Below are 16,657 nucleotides of genomic sequence, written 5' to 3'. Positions count from 1 at the left end.
AGAGAAAATAGAAGCAGTAATACAGCAAACAAAAGAGCTTTTTCTTGGACACCTCTTGGAGCATTTTTTTTCCCGCATTTCATTGTGAATGGCCATTTTCTATACAGAAGGGGAAAGGTACATAACAGCAACTGTCCCAAGCAGGAGGTGTTATTCATCCTTTACTTCTGCCAGACAGCAAACTGCCAGGATGAAGGCAAGGAAAAGGAAGTCTATAAGACAACCTGAGCAAGTGATCTGTAACGAGCGCTGTAAAACACTGCACTGCCAATGCTGCATTCAGGGTAAACAGGCTGAAAGCAGGCCTCCTGAAGCCACCTCACACACACAATCTGATCCAGCTTTGTACTTTGCAGAACTGTTGCAGTAATGTAGCTCTTGAGCAGAATTCTTCACCAAAACACTACATTTTCAGAATCAGACATTGAGCTTCAATTATTTTTAAAATTGGAGGCCAAATCAATGGGTGTTGAGAGCACTGAATTCTAACAGTGTTACCTTTACTGGGAGAAAAGGGGTAACCCAATTTGTCTCTCACATTATGTTAGGATTGCCCAATGTTTATATATATATATATATATGTATATATATATTGTCTTTTCATGCTTAACATCTACCTCAGTGAAATTATTTTAGACTGCAGGAAGGAAAAAAAAATATCTTAATATCTTCGTATGTGAACACTGTTGGGGAGAAAACATAAATGCTAACCTATGTTGGAGCTTCTTTTTCCCCCAGCTATTTAAAGAGCTTTACTTCTGCAGATGATTAGCAATTTTATCCTCACATACATTTACTCTGCCATTGCCACTGGCATATCACTAGCAGCAATTCCAAACGGCCTGCTGATCTCCCCACTCGACCCGCAGGAAGCCCAGCTTTCCTTAGCTCTAGCCATTACTCACACCCACCAGTGCTCCTTAAGTTCAGTACATTCACTCCTTGGGAAACACCAGATGTACTGAAGGAGTCTTGACTCAGATCTTGTGAATCCAACAGAATTTCTATTGACTGACAAAAGAAAGTCATGAGCAACTGAGGCTCCTTACCATCAGATATATCATTCTTCTTTCAGAGGAACATTCTGATTTTTTCCCCCTTTTCACCCTCCTCCTAGCATACAGAAAATCAGTCTTGGGAGAAATGCATAGTAGCTAATAAAATCCATTTTTAGGAGAGCTCCTGACTCCTTGCTGAAGCCAAGCTCTCATACAGCAGCATCTGTGAATAATATTTTCTACCATCTGTGATTGGATAGGTGAATCTGTCTCTTCCTGGCAGATCTGCCCACTGTTATAAATGCCATTGCTACCAGTCTGGACTATATCTCTGGATATAAAGCTATCTGTCTTCAAAATAAATTCACTCAGAACAGAAACTGGTAGGCCATTTTCTCTTCAGCAATATTACTATACGAGCAAATGAAACTTTTCTTCTTTTCTGAAAACTGCTGGCTTAGTGACCATGAAGACAAGTTCAAGATCAAAGTCCTTATCTGCCCTGGACTCAGTGGTCTGATCACAGAAGATGTGAAATCTGTCTAAGGCTCTGGGATGAAGTTTCTGCTCATGAAACTCAGGGATTTTCTCGAAATATCACAGGCTGTACTACCTGCCACGGCAACTTTAAATGCCCATTTTTTTTTTTTTTTCACAGAACCTATGTGGTTTTTGTTGTTGCTGTGTTGTTGTTGTTTGTTTTCTAAAGCACATCCATTGTGCTTTGCAGGACCCTATCCTCAACCAGTGTATGGGATCAACAGGTAATTTGGCAAACAACGACAAGAAATAATTAGACTTGCTTTTTGTGGTTAAGGCTAAGGCAAACTTTATTTTGTTATTTCTTAACTCATTAGAAACTGACTTCGTATGTAAATGTAGTCTTTTCATTTATGACATGGACCTTAAAGCCAAAATATGTTCAAAACCAAGAACAAAGACTCATATGTGAAGAAGACTTCTCAAGAATGCAACATTAGGTTTGTAACCTCTGAGTTTCACAAATAGCTTTCCAACGTGGATTCAATACGTCATTTCCTCCTGGGTGTTTTGTTGTTGTTGTTGTTTGTTTGTTTGTTTTTATTAGAGTTACTTTGTTACCAGGAACTTCACCTCCTTTTTATCAGAATAAAGTATCTTTGAATTTAAAGGAAGATCTATGAGCTCTTTATTATTTATTTATTTGTTGAATTCATAGAAACATAGTTTCTACGGGAATATTTTTGTATCTATTTACAGGCTATAACATATTTTTTTTCTTTTTCCTTAAAGAAATTGATTTTTGCCTGCGTAGAAGGTATTTCTGCTTTCTTTAATGCTTTTTATCCACCCTTTCTAGTTTAGCTGATAGATCTGTCCCTTGTCTTCTGGAACTTAGTTGGATGAACACTTCATGCAATTCAGTAACTTTTTTTTAGCTGTCCCCTCCCCAAACTCCTGGGAAGGAATATAGAGGGAAAACATGTTTAAAAGATCCCTCTGTGAAGCTTGCTAGACCTTATTCAATGAAATGAATAGCAATTAATGAAGTCCTTGCAAATCTGAAACCCAATGTTCCTCTCCCTGGTACATTTAGACTGAGCAGAAATCATGCCAGTAAGAGCCCTACCTCTGAACTGGAGAGAGAAAAAATAACAGAGTTGGTGGGAAAAAAATAAAAAATAAAGCCTACAAGGCTGGAAGAAAATGGACCTTTGCCTTTAGGATATTCTGTCACATAAATTACCCTTTAATTTCTCCCAGTATGATTAACAGACACCTTAGGGTGGCTCCCTTCATTCAGTGGGTCAGCACAGATGGAATGGTGCCACAAAAATTATGATGGAGAGTCAATGGTAGGTGAGCTTTGTTATATATGGGCAAACGGCCATCTATCTTTCAGTTATTATAGCCATTAATATTTTAAAGAACTATTCTGTAATGCATTCTTAATTTCTATTGTGTAATGGAATGAGGAAGAGAGGACTATTGAAAACACATCATGCACTTGTTCCTAATAACTCCACAACACTTTTTCAACAGCTATTAACGTATTTCCTATTATAGGTTCTATGATTAGTATTGGGAACACTTTTCACATTGCAATTATAGTTTTAATGAGTGAATCCTAACATTTTAAAGAACATACTTTACACCAGCAAGCTTTTTTGACCAACAAGTCACTGGTAGTAAAAGTGGAGCTCAAGAAATTTTACCCTCTTAGAGGTACCTCAATTAATTTAATGAAAATTTTGCATATCTACTTTTAAATATATATATATATATATATTTTTTTTTTTTTCTGTGATGATATACTTTGACCCCTTCAGTTTGAGAACTTTATGAGTTTTACTGCTTTCCAGGGTGATGGAGTGCCTGGTACTACTGATAGTAATGGACAATTGGATATGACCAAAAAGCTTGTTATTCAGAATTTAGTACCTGCAGCCACCAGCCTGTTAAAGCACACATTTCTAGAACATTTCTTCTTTGCTGTGTTGTGCTCAGAATAATTTCACAACATCTTTGAGCAGTTTCACCTTCTCAGTCAATGCACTGCAAATATATTATGTTTTGACCCCACACGTTGCTGCCAAGTGAAAGTATCCAGTTAGATGATGCCTTACTGCTTTTCTATCATACAAAAGATAGCAGGAACAAGCATGGGGAGCAGAAAATACAAATTTTACGGAAGGTAGAGAAGGAGAGGGATTCAATGCCAACTTTAAAAAGTTGAATCTTTGAACCTCAATTATTGCCACAATGCACCGGAGAATCCAAGAGATGATTTTATACTATCATTGCTAATTTAATCATAGAGGGCACACAGTGATATAATATAGCTACTTTCATAAAACTCTCTTTGAAAGATAAAAATGAAAAACACTGTAGTATTAAAAAAAAAAAGTGCTAAAGAAATCCAATTTGACACTATTAGAATCAAACCACTCTTGCTATATAATCTTTCAGAGAAGAGCCTTAGAAATGGACGTTATCATTGTGGTTACTTCTGTATGCTGCCATAAGTAGAGCTAGATAGGCGGCTTTCTTGAGAAAGCTCCACATCCTGTCCATGTAGCAGATTAAATTTACCTTTGAGAGAAATGCATCTGCTGAGCTGAAGATTGCATGGGCCCTTAGTATGGAGGAATTTCTATCAGGGATGTGAATCCTCATTAGTGCTAAAAGGGATTCCAATCTTTAGGAAAAAAGTACACAAAGGATTTGAAGGTCTAGAAGAAATGTTCTGATTTTGTTTGAGATAACATTAAAATATCTAGACTTTAATATTTTCCTTAATGAACAATTCTGTGGGAAAGCATACTGCATCGTTACCAAATAGCTGGGGACATCAATGCACTTGATTACATTTACAATCCAATTTCAAGCTATTCAGGAACAAATTACCTCATACTGTATAGCGACATGTTCTTTACTTCTCTGTCATCCATTAGTCTCATAACACATAGAAATTATAGTTGTAGCACCATTTATGAGCACTTATGTTTCATACAGAGTTTTCATTGTTTTCATTGCTACTGAGGTTTAGCCTTATCAAATTGTACCATGCAGAAATTTACATACATAAATTACTTCAAAAGCAGATTTTTCTTCTAGATGTATAGTTCATTAGCTCAACATTATTATTTTTTTTTTTGTGTGTGACAGGAGCTTGAGATTTAGCTCCCCAGTCCAGATTTATATGAATTTTAGAAACGTGATTCCTATTGTTCCCTGGCTGACATTTTGGCTGATCAGTTCTTACAAAAATAGGGATGTTTATTTTACATCTAAATATGGGTTCTAGGATTTGGAATCTTTGGACTTAAAATTTATTGTTATTGCTATGGGGGGAGTAATAAAACAATTTAGTTTCCACTTGTATTGCTTTAGAAAGCACTATATCTGTATATGAATAACTCAGGAAGCTATACTTAAATAATTTACATGGCACTGTAAGTATCATGGATTTTTTGGTCCAGTCGCAAGTATTTACAATGGAAAAACAAACAAAAAAAACCCACAAACATAAGCAGATTTCAAACTGCTGTCTCCTTTCTTACTCTCAAAGAATGACCAATAACATTGAACTTTTCTTTAGGTACCCATATGCTGTTTCATTTTCAGCAGATGGCCTGTAATAGATTGTTGTACTGTTGGAATGGTTACACAAAGCAACTTACTGGATCCTGACACATCTCCTTTTCAGACTTATGATCTCTCATATATACTTACTGAAATACATGTCTATCTATCCTAAGGGAAACCCAACACATAGCTTTTTGTTATACACACAAAAAGCTCTAGCTAGATTTAAAAAAAAAAAAAAAAAAAGCTTTAGAAAAGTATAAATATTTAAAGTCTGAAAATTGACCTGGAGGAATATTTTATAGTAGTAGTTACAAAAAGAACTGATTAGTTAATATGGTCTACACTCACGCTAATAAGAAAGAGCCACATTTACAAATGCATTAAATAAGATGTAGCCTGTGAGGTTCTTACCTAAGCAACATAATCTGAAAAGTCTGCTTTCTCTATTTTTAAGCGACTAAGATAATGAGTGTTGTTAAAAACCATTTGGGGCCTTTGTGAGAAAGACTATAGGTTGCAATAAATTATAAATTCCACAGATGGCTTGAAAAAACTATAGAAAAGTTTATAACTAGAGATTACACTTATCTTATAAACTTTTTTTTTTCCCAAAGGTTTTCAAGTGAGAGATGAGGATAGTAATAAACCGAGACAAGTTGTGAGGAGAAGGTAGCGGCAAATCCTCTTGTAAGCATGTGGTTTCCAGCTGCTCTCTTCTCTCTGTTGTCTCCCGCAGGGACGCTATGTGCAGCTGCAGCTCCTGACAGTTTCAGTGTAGCTGGTACCATGGGGTGACAGCACACAGCCAGCTGCTGCCCACTCTGACCGGAGGAGATGCTCAGAACAACCTATGTGGTCTGCTCTTCACAGAGGACGTGGATGGTCTCTTGCCCCTTCTACTCTACCATGCTTCTTCATTTATGGACAATTAAGGATATGAATTGGGGAAGAGGGGTGGCTAAACTTGGGTTAAAAACAGAGTGGGAAGGCAATGACCTAAAAAATTTGAGAAACACCACTCTGCTCAACTCAAATAATGAATTTACCTCTGAAAAACAAGGAATCCTACAAGTGCTATCTTCCTCTGAAAACTGTACTCAGAGAGAGTTATGCTAAAGCATAACAAATCATTCTGGCAAAAACAGAAATTAATCTTTTTCACCAAGTTAGCACATAACTGTTGTATACGTGAGACCAGCTTTCTCAGAACTCCTTTTCATTATGTATTTTTTTCTATTCTAAGTGAAAAAGACTTCAGCAGAAAGCTCTCTTTCATTATACATGTGCATGCCCAGAGCAGACTCACTGTGTACGCTCAGTAACACTGGCATCCTGCAGAAAACTAAGGCTGCACTTATGTCCTATAGTGCACATGGGAGAACAAATGTACGCTGTAGACATCTCAGTATTAGCAAGCTGTAGGTTTTCAATGATTGACTTTTTAGCCACAGTATCAGCCTTTTGACATTTTCATGAGTCCATTCTTTTTAAAGAAATCGAAGAGAAAGAGAATTCAATTATATGTAGAACTGCATGCATCAGCAAAATGAACTTTTAGAACTTTGCACACCTCATCAGCTTGAGCGAAAAGAGTAACTAGCAGCTATCACAAGCTATACAACAGCATAGCAGGAAGACAAGGCACATATTTTGCCTGTAGGTTTTATGGATACATAATAATAGATAAAAAGAAGGGTGAAACTCTAAAACGTTGTTCAGTCTTTATGCTCTGAGAAGAAGCCCACAATTCTGTGCAACCATTGGAGTCAGTCTTATATTTTTTTCCCTCTTATTCCTTTCTAAATCTTATGATCCTTCTCCCTTCTGGTCTTCAAGATGCACCTAATCTTCAGATCTGCCACCCTGCCTCTAAATTTCAATGTTAATCTATTTCCAAACCAGGTCTGGTCCCTTCGCTAGAGTTTGCTGCCTGATTCCCAAACTCAAGCTCCATGTTCCACCATACTCAACTTTCTTGACTACCTCTTAAGAGTGTCACCCACCCACACCACATTCAACTCTTTGCTATCTCTCAATCGTACTTGAACTCTCTGGGAATTCTTATCCAAATTCAGTATCCTTCATTTGCCCATCAACTCCTTTTCCCAGCCAATAATCCCAAACTTTTCTTTATTCTTTTTATCTGGACAAGATCTGGTTCTTTCTAAAGCCCTTAGTAGAAAACCTAATTTCCCATTCTCAGCCCCTTCCCTGCTCCATATCTCGCAGCCCTGCAGTTCTCCTGCACTGCCAGGCTCCCTTCTCCAAGCTGCCATCAACAGAATAGTCTGTACAAGCTCCTATCCATCTTTGCAATGCATGAACACCACAACCCTCTTCAGAGGTCTTTTAGGACTTAGTAGGTTGAATGTAAGATTTTAAGTTTGCCACAGCCTAGCTGCAGACTGGCAGGCATAGGTAAGTCAAGTTGGACCTGTAAGCTATTTTTCTCTCCTGCAGTTGTTTGTAGCTTTCTAACACTGAGGGAGTGCCCATATCTTGTTCTCCGTGCTTGTTATTCTTTTAACCCTTTCTCATCTGCGAGAAATGTATAAAGAGAGTAAATATAAGAATAGAGAAAAACAAGATATCATGGAAGAGCAGGATTATGTTGGCTAAATTGTAGCAGCAAAGGTCTTAGAAAAGATGTTGTTATACATCTCGTGCAATTATATTCTGCATTTACCTTGTAACAACATTGTCAACATAAAGACATATGTCACTAGAATTCTAAGTGGTATTAACAACTGAGCACATTTACAGTATTTTGAGTGGAAATTAAACACAAAACATCCCTCCCTTGATGTCACATTTAAAGGATTGAGTACAAATAGACAAAGCTACAATGTACTGTTATAGGGAAGACAAGCTTACCATAGCAACATCAACAGAGAAGTATTGTGCTTTCAAATACAAAATGCACCAAGCAACATTGTGGCCCAGATCATAATGCTTTATTGTATTCACCTACAAATGGAAAATACTTGTCGTTGTAGGCGAAGAAGATATAAAACTTATGGAGCCTTTAAAAAACACTGGCTTGAATTTGTTACTGTTCTGATATTTTCCAAAAGTGAATGGTCTTTATTTGGCATGCTGGAGCTGTGCCATGCAAACACTATGCAGGATTGCTTTAAAGAGCCCTAAGACCTGCCATTCTAGGGACTGTGCAGCTCCCATCAAAAAAGATAACTTCAGAACTTTCTAAATTTCACCAGAAGGGCTGGCTTCTTCAGATGGCTCAGATGGCTTCACCAGAACACCACAAGCACTCCCACCACTGATAATCTCCACACTGTCCTCTTAGCCACAGCCAGTCCTCCTCTGCTGGTGAGCATAAGAGCAATCCCCACCTCCCAATGAGCAGTAGATATTCTGCTGTCAAAACCAACAAAAAACGGATTTACAGAAAACAGAATTGTATCTCCTTTATGAATGTTACAGTTATTTTTAATTCATTCAACTTTCCATTATCTCTACTAACCTGCTTAAAAATAAAACTAATTTATTTTCCCCTACTGCTTTTGTTATTTCCATTTAACAAAAAATTTGATTCCCTTGCACCCCTCTGTTTCAGATCAAATTAATAAAAGCTAAAATTAATACATTTTTAATTTGCTTCCTTTGAGCCCTAGCAAGATCAAAGATGGTAACAGTACATTGGGAGTCTTGAAAAATTTGTCAGTTAGCAGCCTGATAGAAGAAGGAGTGCATTCTGAATTTTATTTTTTTGATAACATACAAGTAGATTTATAAACAGGTGAAAATAAAAGAAATTCTGAGAGATAAATAAAGAGAAGTTAATAAATATCTTCACCTAATTCAAGACATCGTAAATCATTTAGTTTCACTCTCTACAGCACTAAAATGGTGCAATAGTATTAAAATGGTGTAACAGTGGAATTATTTAACATTTATTATTTAACAGGTCCAACCTTTCCTTGAATGCCCGCAGGGATGCTGATGCCACCACTTCCCTGGGCAACCTGTTCCAATGCCTGACTACTCTTTCTGAGAAGAAATGTCTCCTATATTCTTCTTTGCCTTACTTACTACCCACTTCCATGAGATGAATATTTTCAAGTGTAACAATGAGATACTTCCCCACTATTAAAAAAAGAAAAAAAAATCAGTTTGCAAATTTTCCTGATGAAAATATACAGGATGACAGGCAAAAGTGGTATACCTAAGTGTAGGATTTTACTAACATATTTGTAGGTGGAAACTGAACTGACCACAAATGAATAGGAGCCACAGAGTTTAAATAATTTTGGAACTTTGTACTCCTTGTATTGAAATGCCAGTCTGCTCTGACATGGCACAGCTAATTCAAAAAGCATTAATGTGGTGTTTGTTTGTTTTTTCCCCACACAGAACTACCATTGTTTTTTTTTTTTTTTTTTTTTTTTTTGTCAGTTTAGGTACTGTTTGTGAAAATGTATATTGTCTATGCTTCAATAGATACAAAATCCTTTGTCTGTAAACTATGTCTACTGAAAATGGAAATGTCCCTGTTGTAATATATAAGTAAAGAATGCCATGGGTTTGAATCAGCTCTTAAATACACTTTTATCTATCCTGGGAAATCAAAACCAGAAAATGTATCATTAGTAAGCATTTATTGGGGATAGCTAATTTGTTTTGATTTTTCTTTCAAGAAAGCTGTTTTTTAAGATTCATGCCTGTGTTCTAGAACAATATATAACAAAATGCAAACCAAGATTATTCTGTGGAATAGCCATTCTTCATAATTTACAGAACCAAGTGCATTATTTACTTAATCTCAGTATATTTAATAACACATTCTAACACCCTTGTTTTACTTTGAGTTTTTTTACTTTGAGTTTGACCAACTCAATGAGCATTAATGTTGAGTAGCAACTTGAAGCTCTAAAATGAAAAGTTTTCTTAAAAAAAAATAATAAAGCACATTCTTAGTGACAGTCAATTGAAGTAACTGTTCATTCCTTTTTGGAAGAGCATGTATTGTAGAAGTGATAAAATTCTCAAGATAATAAAGGTTATTAAGTAAATGCTTTGATGTTACATTGGCAGTATTTTGTGTAACCACTGATTTACAAGGATTTGTACCAATATAGCTAAAGGCATCTTTACAATATAAATTTTAATTTTTCAAGAATGGTTGGGGTGAAAAGTCTTTAATACAGGAAGTCTAAGATTGTTAATATATGTGTATATGTGTATATATATATATATATATATATATATAGGACTGTGGTAGCTTAAACTGGTATATTATAGTGGGCTCTTTGCACAGGTGCACAAAGGGCAATCTCCGCTTTCATCCATCCAGGGTATCCTCGTTTTGGTACAGACATTACTTATAATTTTAATTAATTTTAAGATATTAGTTATTTATCCTTCTTTATTTTATACATTGATATATATTTAGTATTTAATTAACAAATATTTAAATAGACCTGATCTAAGATAATAGTAGGGGGAAGGACCTGGTGGTTGTATGTTAATGTGCCATGGCACTTACTTCCTTAATAACCTGAGGCATAATAAATCCTCTCAGAAACTGAGATAACTCTCTCTATTTACCTCAGGCCAAAATCTTTTTAGGTCAAAAGGTGTATCCCATAGAGACAGTGACCCAACATGTATCAGCTATAGAAACGTTATCATAGGCAATAACAACATACAGTTCTTCCGTGACCACGCATTGAGCAGAGAAATCTGAATAAGTTTTGGAATATTATTTTACTTAGTTTTGGTATAAATGCCTCTTTACTACTTATTAGAGAAAATATATTCAGCTGCATATAGGAACTGTGTTTTGCACTATTTTTTACTCTACAGTAATATTTATGTTATTCTCTCTCTCTCTCTCTTTTTTCTTTTACACATTAACATGATTTCTATTCACCAGTTTTCACATTTCTAGAAGAAACTGTGATCAAAAGTGCTTCACATGCAAAAAGAAGCTCCATGGGAAAAATATAAAATGAACACTATAGACATGAAGTGTTTACTATAGGTAAGCCTGGTTTAGCTGTTCACAGAATACTATGTATCAAAAATGCCTTAGACAACTTCTGTGGTTTATTTTTGATCAATCTGAGAGAAAGCTTATGCAATTTCAATCAAAATTAGAAATAGAGACCTACATAAGCCTCACTTTCTCTTGCCTCCTCCTACCAACCCATGAGAAACTTGTGTGTAATACCTATATCCTAAAGAGAGATATACAAAAAGCTTTTCATAACTGCTATGAATGTAGCAGAAACAGAATTCTGGATGTTGAAACCACACAGTAAATAAGAATGAGGACAGAATGCAATTCAAAAGGTTAGAACTGCCTCCACTGTCCACCTCTTTATATGGAATGAAAGGCTGTGGCTTGATTCCAACTCTCAGACTAAAAAGAAGACCAAGAAAGCCCCAATACCAAACTATTCAGGATATTTGGATGTGACACATGAACAGAGTCAGCACAAGTATTGCAATCCTGGAAACACAGCAAAACTGTTAGAAAATGGTATTAACAGATCAATGAAAAAAGAGTTTACTTCCCCTCACCTTTTTCTTCATTTTTACGTTTTTGAAAATTGCGTGAACTCTCCACGTTTTTGCAAACATTGCTCCAAATGCAGTTGTATATCCCACTGTAAGAATCCATGTTCGGACCTAAAAAAATACATATATAAAAAAAGACAAAGCCATTTTATTTTCAGTAGGTAATGTGGATATCATCGTTTGAGCCAATTTTTTCTTGACAGTTGAAAAATACTCAAAGAACTTAATAAAAATGTTGACATTTCAAAATTGTCTCATTTATTGCTTTCTCTCTTTTCTTCTTCCTCCATCCCCTTTTCAAGTGTAACAAATCTGGGTGCTGAATTCACAATCTCTTCCATATATAACAACAAAACTCAGTTACAATATTGTCCTTTCTTTTTTTTTTTTTTTTTTTTTCCACTTTTATTGTGTTCTGTGCAGGCAGAGGAAGGAACCAGTGGAGGAAAACAAGAGACAGAGACTATAAAAACTACCCGGGGAGCTAATATTAACAGCAACATTTTGAACAGAACGGAACAGAGAAGTAAAGATGTCATTCAGACTAAATAAGAGGAAATTGTACTATGTGTGGTATGTAACACTGAAAGCAGATCCCTAGCATACGGGAAAGATATGAAAAACTGACCTTAAAGTTATTCTGTAGGTAAAAGAGGAAAGACAAAGCAACAAAGCCTAGGTGGGCAAGCCTCAGGGGCAGGACCTGAATCAAAGACAATATATGCAATATGGGTCTAAGAAAAAGGAGATGTTGAGCTCACATAGAATGATAAATTGATGGGACCCTAAGGTCGCTACAGGTTTGAGATAGACCTATCTAGTTATTTTCCTTACAGTGAGTTTCCCAAGGAAATCCAGAAGATTAAAAAAAAAACAAAACAAAACAAAACAAAACAAAAACTATCAAACAAACAAACAAACAAAAAACTTTCAGAGTTGTAGCAAGCTCTGCAAAGCCTACTCTAGTTCCTTGGAAGTTTCTACTTTCATTGACCTGGAGGTCTGGCTGTTTAAAAGTTTTTCTGCCCTGAACAGACCTCTTTTCCTTCCCAAAGAGGGACCAGAGACTACAGAGTGTAGCAGGTGGAAGATCACGCAAGAGGCACAGCAACAAGCTGGAAACATACAACTGAATCTGGGTGCCTGAAAAATTACCGGAAGAATAATCTCCTCCTTCGTCTGGAGACTGCACCTGGGACAGCTGTCACGATGGAGCACTGCACAAATGTGAATCAAGAAGTAAGAGTAAAATGTACTGTACAATGCAAATGGAAAAAATGTGAGAGAGACAATGGCTAAAGAGAGGGAATGCAAACCTGAAAAAGGGGAAAGCAAGCCTTGTTTTGGCCATGTTAACCATGCATCCTTGGCCATTTGAGCTGTTTTTTTTGATTTAAAAAATCTGATTTGTTGAAAAAAGGACAGTCAGAAATATATATATATATCTGACTGATATATATATATATTTATATATATATATATATATTTGGGTGAATTAGAGGCAAATTTTTAATTGGAAACCAACTTAATTTTACATCTGAGTTCTGGAGAGTTTGAGATTTTCAATTTGCAACTTCAGGACCTGCTTGTTGATGACAAACTATGTGCTGCAGGAAGATCCAGAACTTGGGATCTAAGATAAATATTAAGAATAATGTAAATGTTTAACTTCTAAGTACATATCATCTATTTTTGCCTTACCAGAGATCATCAGCATTTCCATTCTTGTATTAAAAACTGTTTCTTTTGTCCCCCAAATTTTCTGTGGAATAGAAATTCTGATTTCTAGTAAGCATTGGTGATTGGATATCAAGACAGAAAAGACAGAAAAGACATGGACCCACTCAAAAATTTTGATAGAGCAATAAGAGTCATAAAATAACTACAGTTCCTTAAAATAAATAAATAAATAAAATCAATTAATTACATATGGTCAGCAATAGTGAATTAGGGAGAGGAAAGTACACGTAAAACAAGTGCCTTGGATTTTGGCTAAGAGGTATATATGTGTGTGGACACCCAAAACTGAGAAGGCATATGCCACCAAACTGATAACACAAAAGAGCATGTCAACCATTGGTGGGATTAAACAGTAATGAAGGAATTACCAACAAAGTTTGGAAACAAAGGAGGAGTCATACACATTTATAACAGTGCGAAGAAAGAGGATAGTACCAAAGCAGCAGTCCTGAGAGACCCAGGGCCAGAAGATGCCTGCATCAAGCAGAAGTGAATGTGTGGGGTGCGCTGCACAGGGACAGACATCTCTGATATGCAGATGTGAACTCAGGACGTGCTTCTTCACTGCCATGTGCACTAGCAGGTTGTAGATATGCACACAAAGATAGAGAGCTCACATCTCCTACAGGATGCATCTGCATGTGGGAAACTGCACTCCCAGAAGAAAGGGTGTGCTGCTGACCCATATGTCCTGTACGCTGTCTGCATGTTACTCAGAGGGTATGTGTCCTGGTTGTGGCTGGGGTAGAGACAATTTTCTTCGTAGTAGTTGGTAAAGAGCTGTGTTTATTAGAAAATGTTGGGATACTTGTAGAAGACTGTTTAGGCATTTGTATGTATATATTAAAATTTTATAGGCAACTGATGTTGTGGTTTATCTGTTACATTGCTGATATTGACTCTGACCATACACTGATTGCTGGTTAATCATGCCATTACTAAAATCAGTAAACGAACACCAACTAAACCCAAGCCAAATGAGTTTTGCCACCTAATGACATTCTTGACTGCAGTACTGTAAAAGAATTTCAAAACAAACAAACAAAAAAATGGGAACAGATATTTAGGTTGGCAACATATTATTTTTAACTTAAATATTTTTTCAAGTCTTTGCTCATTATCAGTCATCATACATTATGCTAATGACTTCAGCAAAGACACAGTCAGACCAACTTTGAGTGATTTAAAAAATACATTTCATATCAACATGTTCTTGTTAGCCAGTTATGTCTTTTTTTAACTTCACATCAACTGAGCTGTGATAACCATACTTAGTATTCAATCTTTTTGCTTCTATTAATAAATATTCAGCTCTTTTGTGTACAGTTTAGTGATATATTTGGCAAACAGATACATGGTATTTTCATGTCTCTAATAAGATCTGTTTTGTTCTCCCCGAAAGAGTAATTGCCTCTTGGGAATAGTAATAAATTCAATTATGCTCATAATATGTTTCTAACTGGATATTCAGAAAAAAAAAAAAAAAAAGTGTTATTTTTATCATGTTCAGTTCAAAAGTTTTATGTATTCCTGATCTGGATTATGCAAATTAGAATAATATAACTATTGGCTACATTAGAAATGTTCTGACTTAAAGACATCAGGAAATTTTATCAAAATGAGATCACTGTTGCTAAGAATGAGACAATAAGTTTCAGAAGAAAATAAATTTTTAATTTTGAAGAAAATGACCTTGAATTTGTCTGCTATAATTCATTTATACAGACAGAAAAATGAAAAATTTAGAAAATATCAAAAGCCACTGAAATATATATATCAGCCCTAATGTTTTTCTGAATTTAAAATAAACTAGTACACAATGCACATAAGAATCACATTATATATACATATATATGTATAATACATTTCAGAATATATATATATATATATGTTAGAATACATATATATATTCTGAAATGTATTATACTTCCAATTGCCACTCACCTGAAAGGACACAATAAAACTGACACCAATACTTGGATAATACCACTCGAGCCTACACTGAATGCCATCACTGTGATATTATAGAATTGATCAGTAACTCTGTCATGTTGGAACTTTTTAATTATGTATTTGAACAGAAGAGAGAGAAAGATCACGCTCTCCCCAGCAACTCCTCAATAAGCAGGAATTGTAATTTGTGCTTTTTATAAATTGCTTAATAGGAGCTCTTATAAGCGCATTCCTAGTGATAGCTGGAAAAGCTAAAAATCTTTTACTTGGTGGACAACCCATTTGAACACCACCAAACACTGAGTGTCTCCACAAGGAAACAGACCATTCTTGTTCATTTTCCAGTCTGTGGCTAAGAAAAAAAAACCAACATGATGTTTATTTAAAACAACAAAAAAATCCATCTCTGTCAAATATTAATGTTTAAACAAAATTTGTAAGGTTTAATTAAAGTCACTGCATTTATGAACTGTCTGTGTTTTGTAAAAGCGTGAACTATAGCAATTCTTTTCAATTTTCCTTTGCAACAAAAAGTTTCCATCTAAGCTTACCCATAGGAGGTGTTAAAAGACCTTTTATTTATTTTTTTAAGTTTAAGTATTCTTCCACAATGTAATAAGCATTGATAGCTTAACACCCTAATATAAAGTTACTTCCATGTAAATTGTATTTCCTCTCAACCTTGAGCTTCCACTGGGTAGCCTATGTTTTGAATGCTACAATTCGATATCTTCACAGAAATCAATGTATCCATGTAAAAACTCCACAAACTTATTTGATGTCGTAACTTGTTACCTTGGAAAATGGATTGAATTGATGAAATGTATAAAGTTTCACTATTAAAGAAGTTCTATTATTTTCCCATATTTGACCACCACTGCACATGTATTCAGAAAATCTCACAGTTGTGAACTGCAGAATGCCCATGAAGGTGTTGAGCTTATTAAAGCAATAACAAGAATTTCAAATGCAGCTTATTAAGAAAGTGATGTATTTTATTCTTCTATTAAGTTGAAAGTAAAAAAAAATAATAATATTGAAACTGAATGAAATATAGCAATCCATTGAACTGCATATACCACATCTTTCTTTTTGTGCTGCAGCTTCAAATTTGCTATATTAATCCAGCTTGCCAATATCATGCAACCAAGAAGATAGGAGTAGAGAAACAGAATGAATAATTTAAATAATAATTTAAATAATCAGGAAGAAGAATTTCAATATGTGTTGCATAAAAAGCTACAAACACCACCACTTCAGAGATACTTGATTTAAAAAAAAAAAAAAAAAAGTATTTGAATAGTGAACCAGCTTGGTTTTTTAGACAACTTCTTCAGTTAGCAAAATGTTTA

At 35.3% G+C, this 16,657-nt stretch overlaps 1 protein-coding gene across 1 annotated transcript in view; it reads right to left on the bottom strand.

Moving 5' to 3' along the window:
- GABBR2 (gamma-aminobutyric acid type B receptor subunit 2) overlaps positions 1 to 16,657 on the bottom strand; it is a 473,013-nt gene that overhangs the window by 137,706 nt on the left and 318,650 nt on the right. Inside the window, 1 exon segment of the mRNA XM_035550670.1 lies at positions 11,616 to 11,723. Coding sequence (XP_035406563.1) covers positions 11,616 to 11,723 — 108 coding nt within the window.

The sequence above is a fragment of the Cygnus atratus genome, chromosome 2, assembly GCF_013377495.2.
Source record: "Cygnus atratus isolate AKBS03 ecotype Queensland, Australia chromosome 2, CAtr_DNAZoo_HiC_assembly, whole genome shotgun sequence".
Lineage (NCBI taxonomy): Eukaryota > Metazoa > Chordata > Aves > Anseriformes > Anatidae > Cygnus > Cygnus atratus.
Note: the sequence above shows the minus strand (reverse complement) of the source record. Positions and strands in the feature narration are given on the sequence as shown.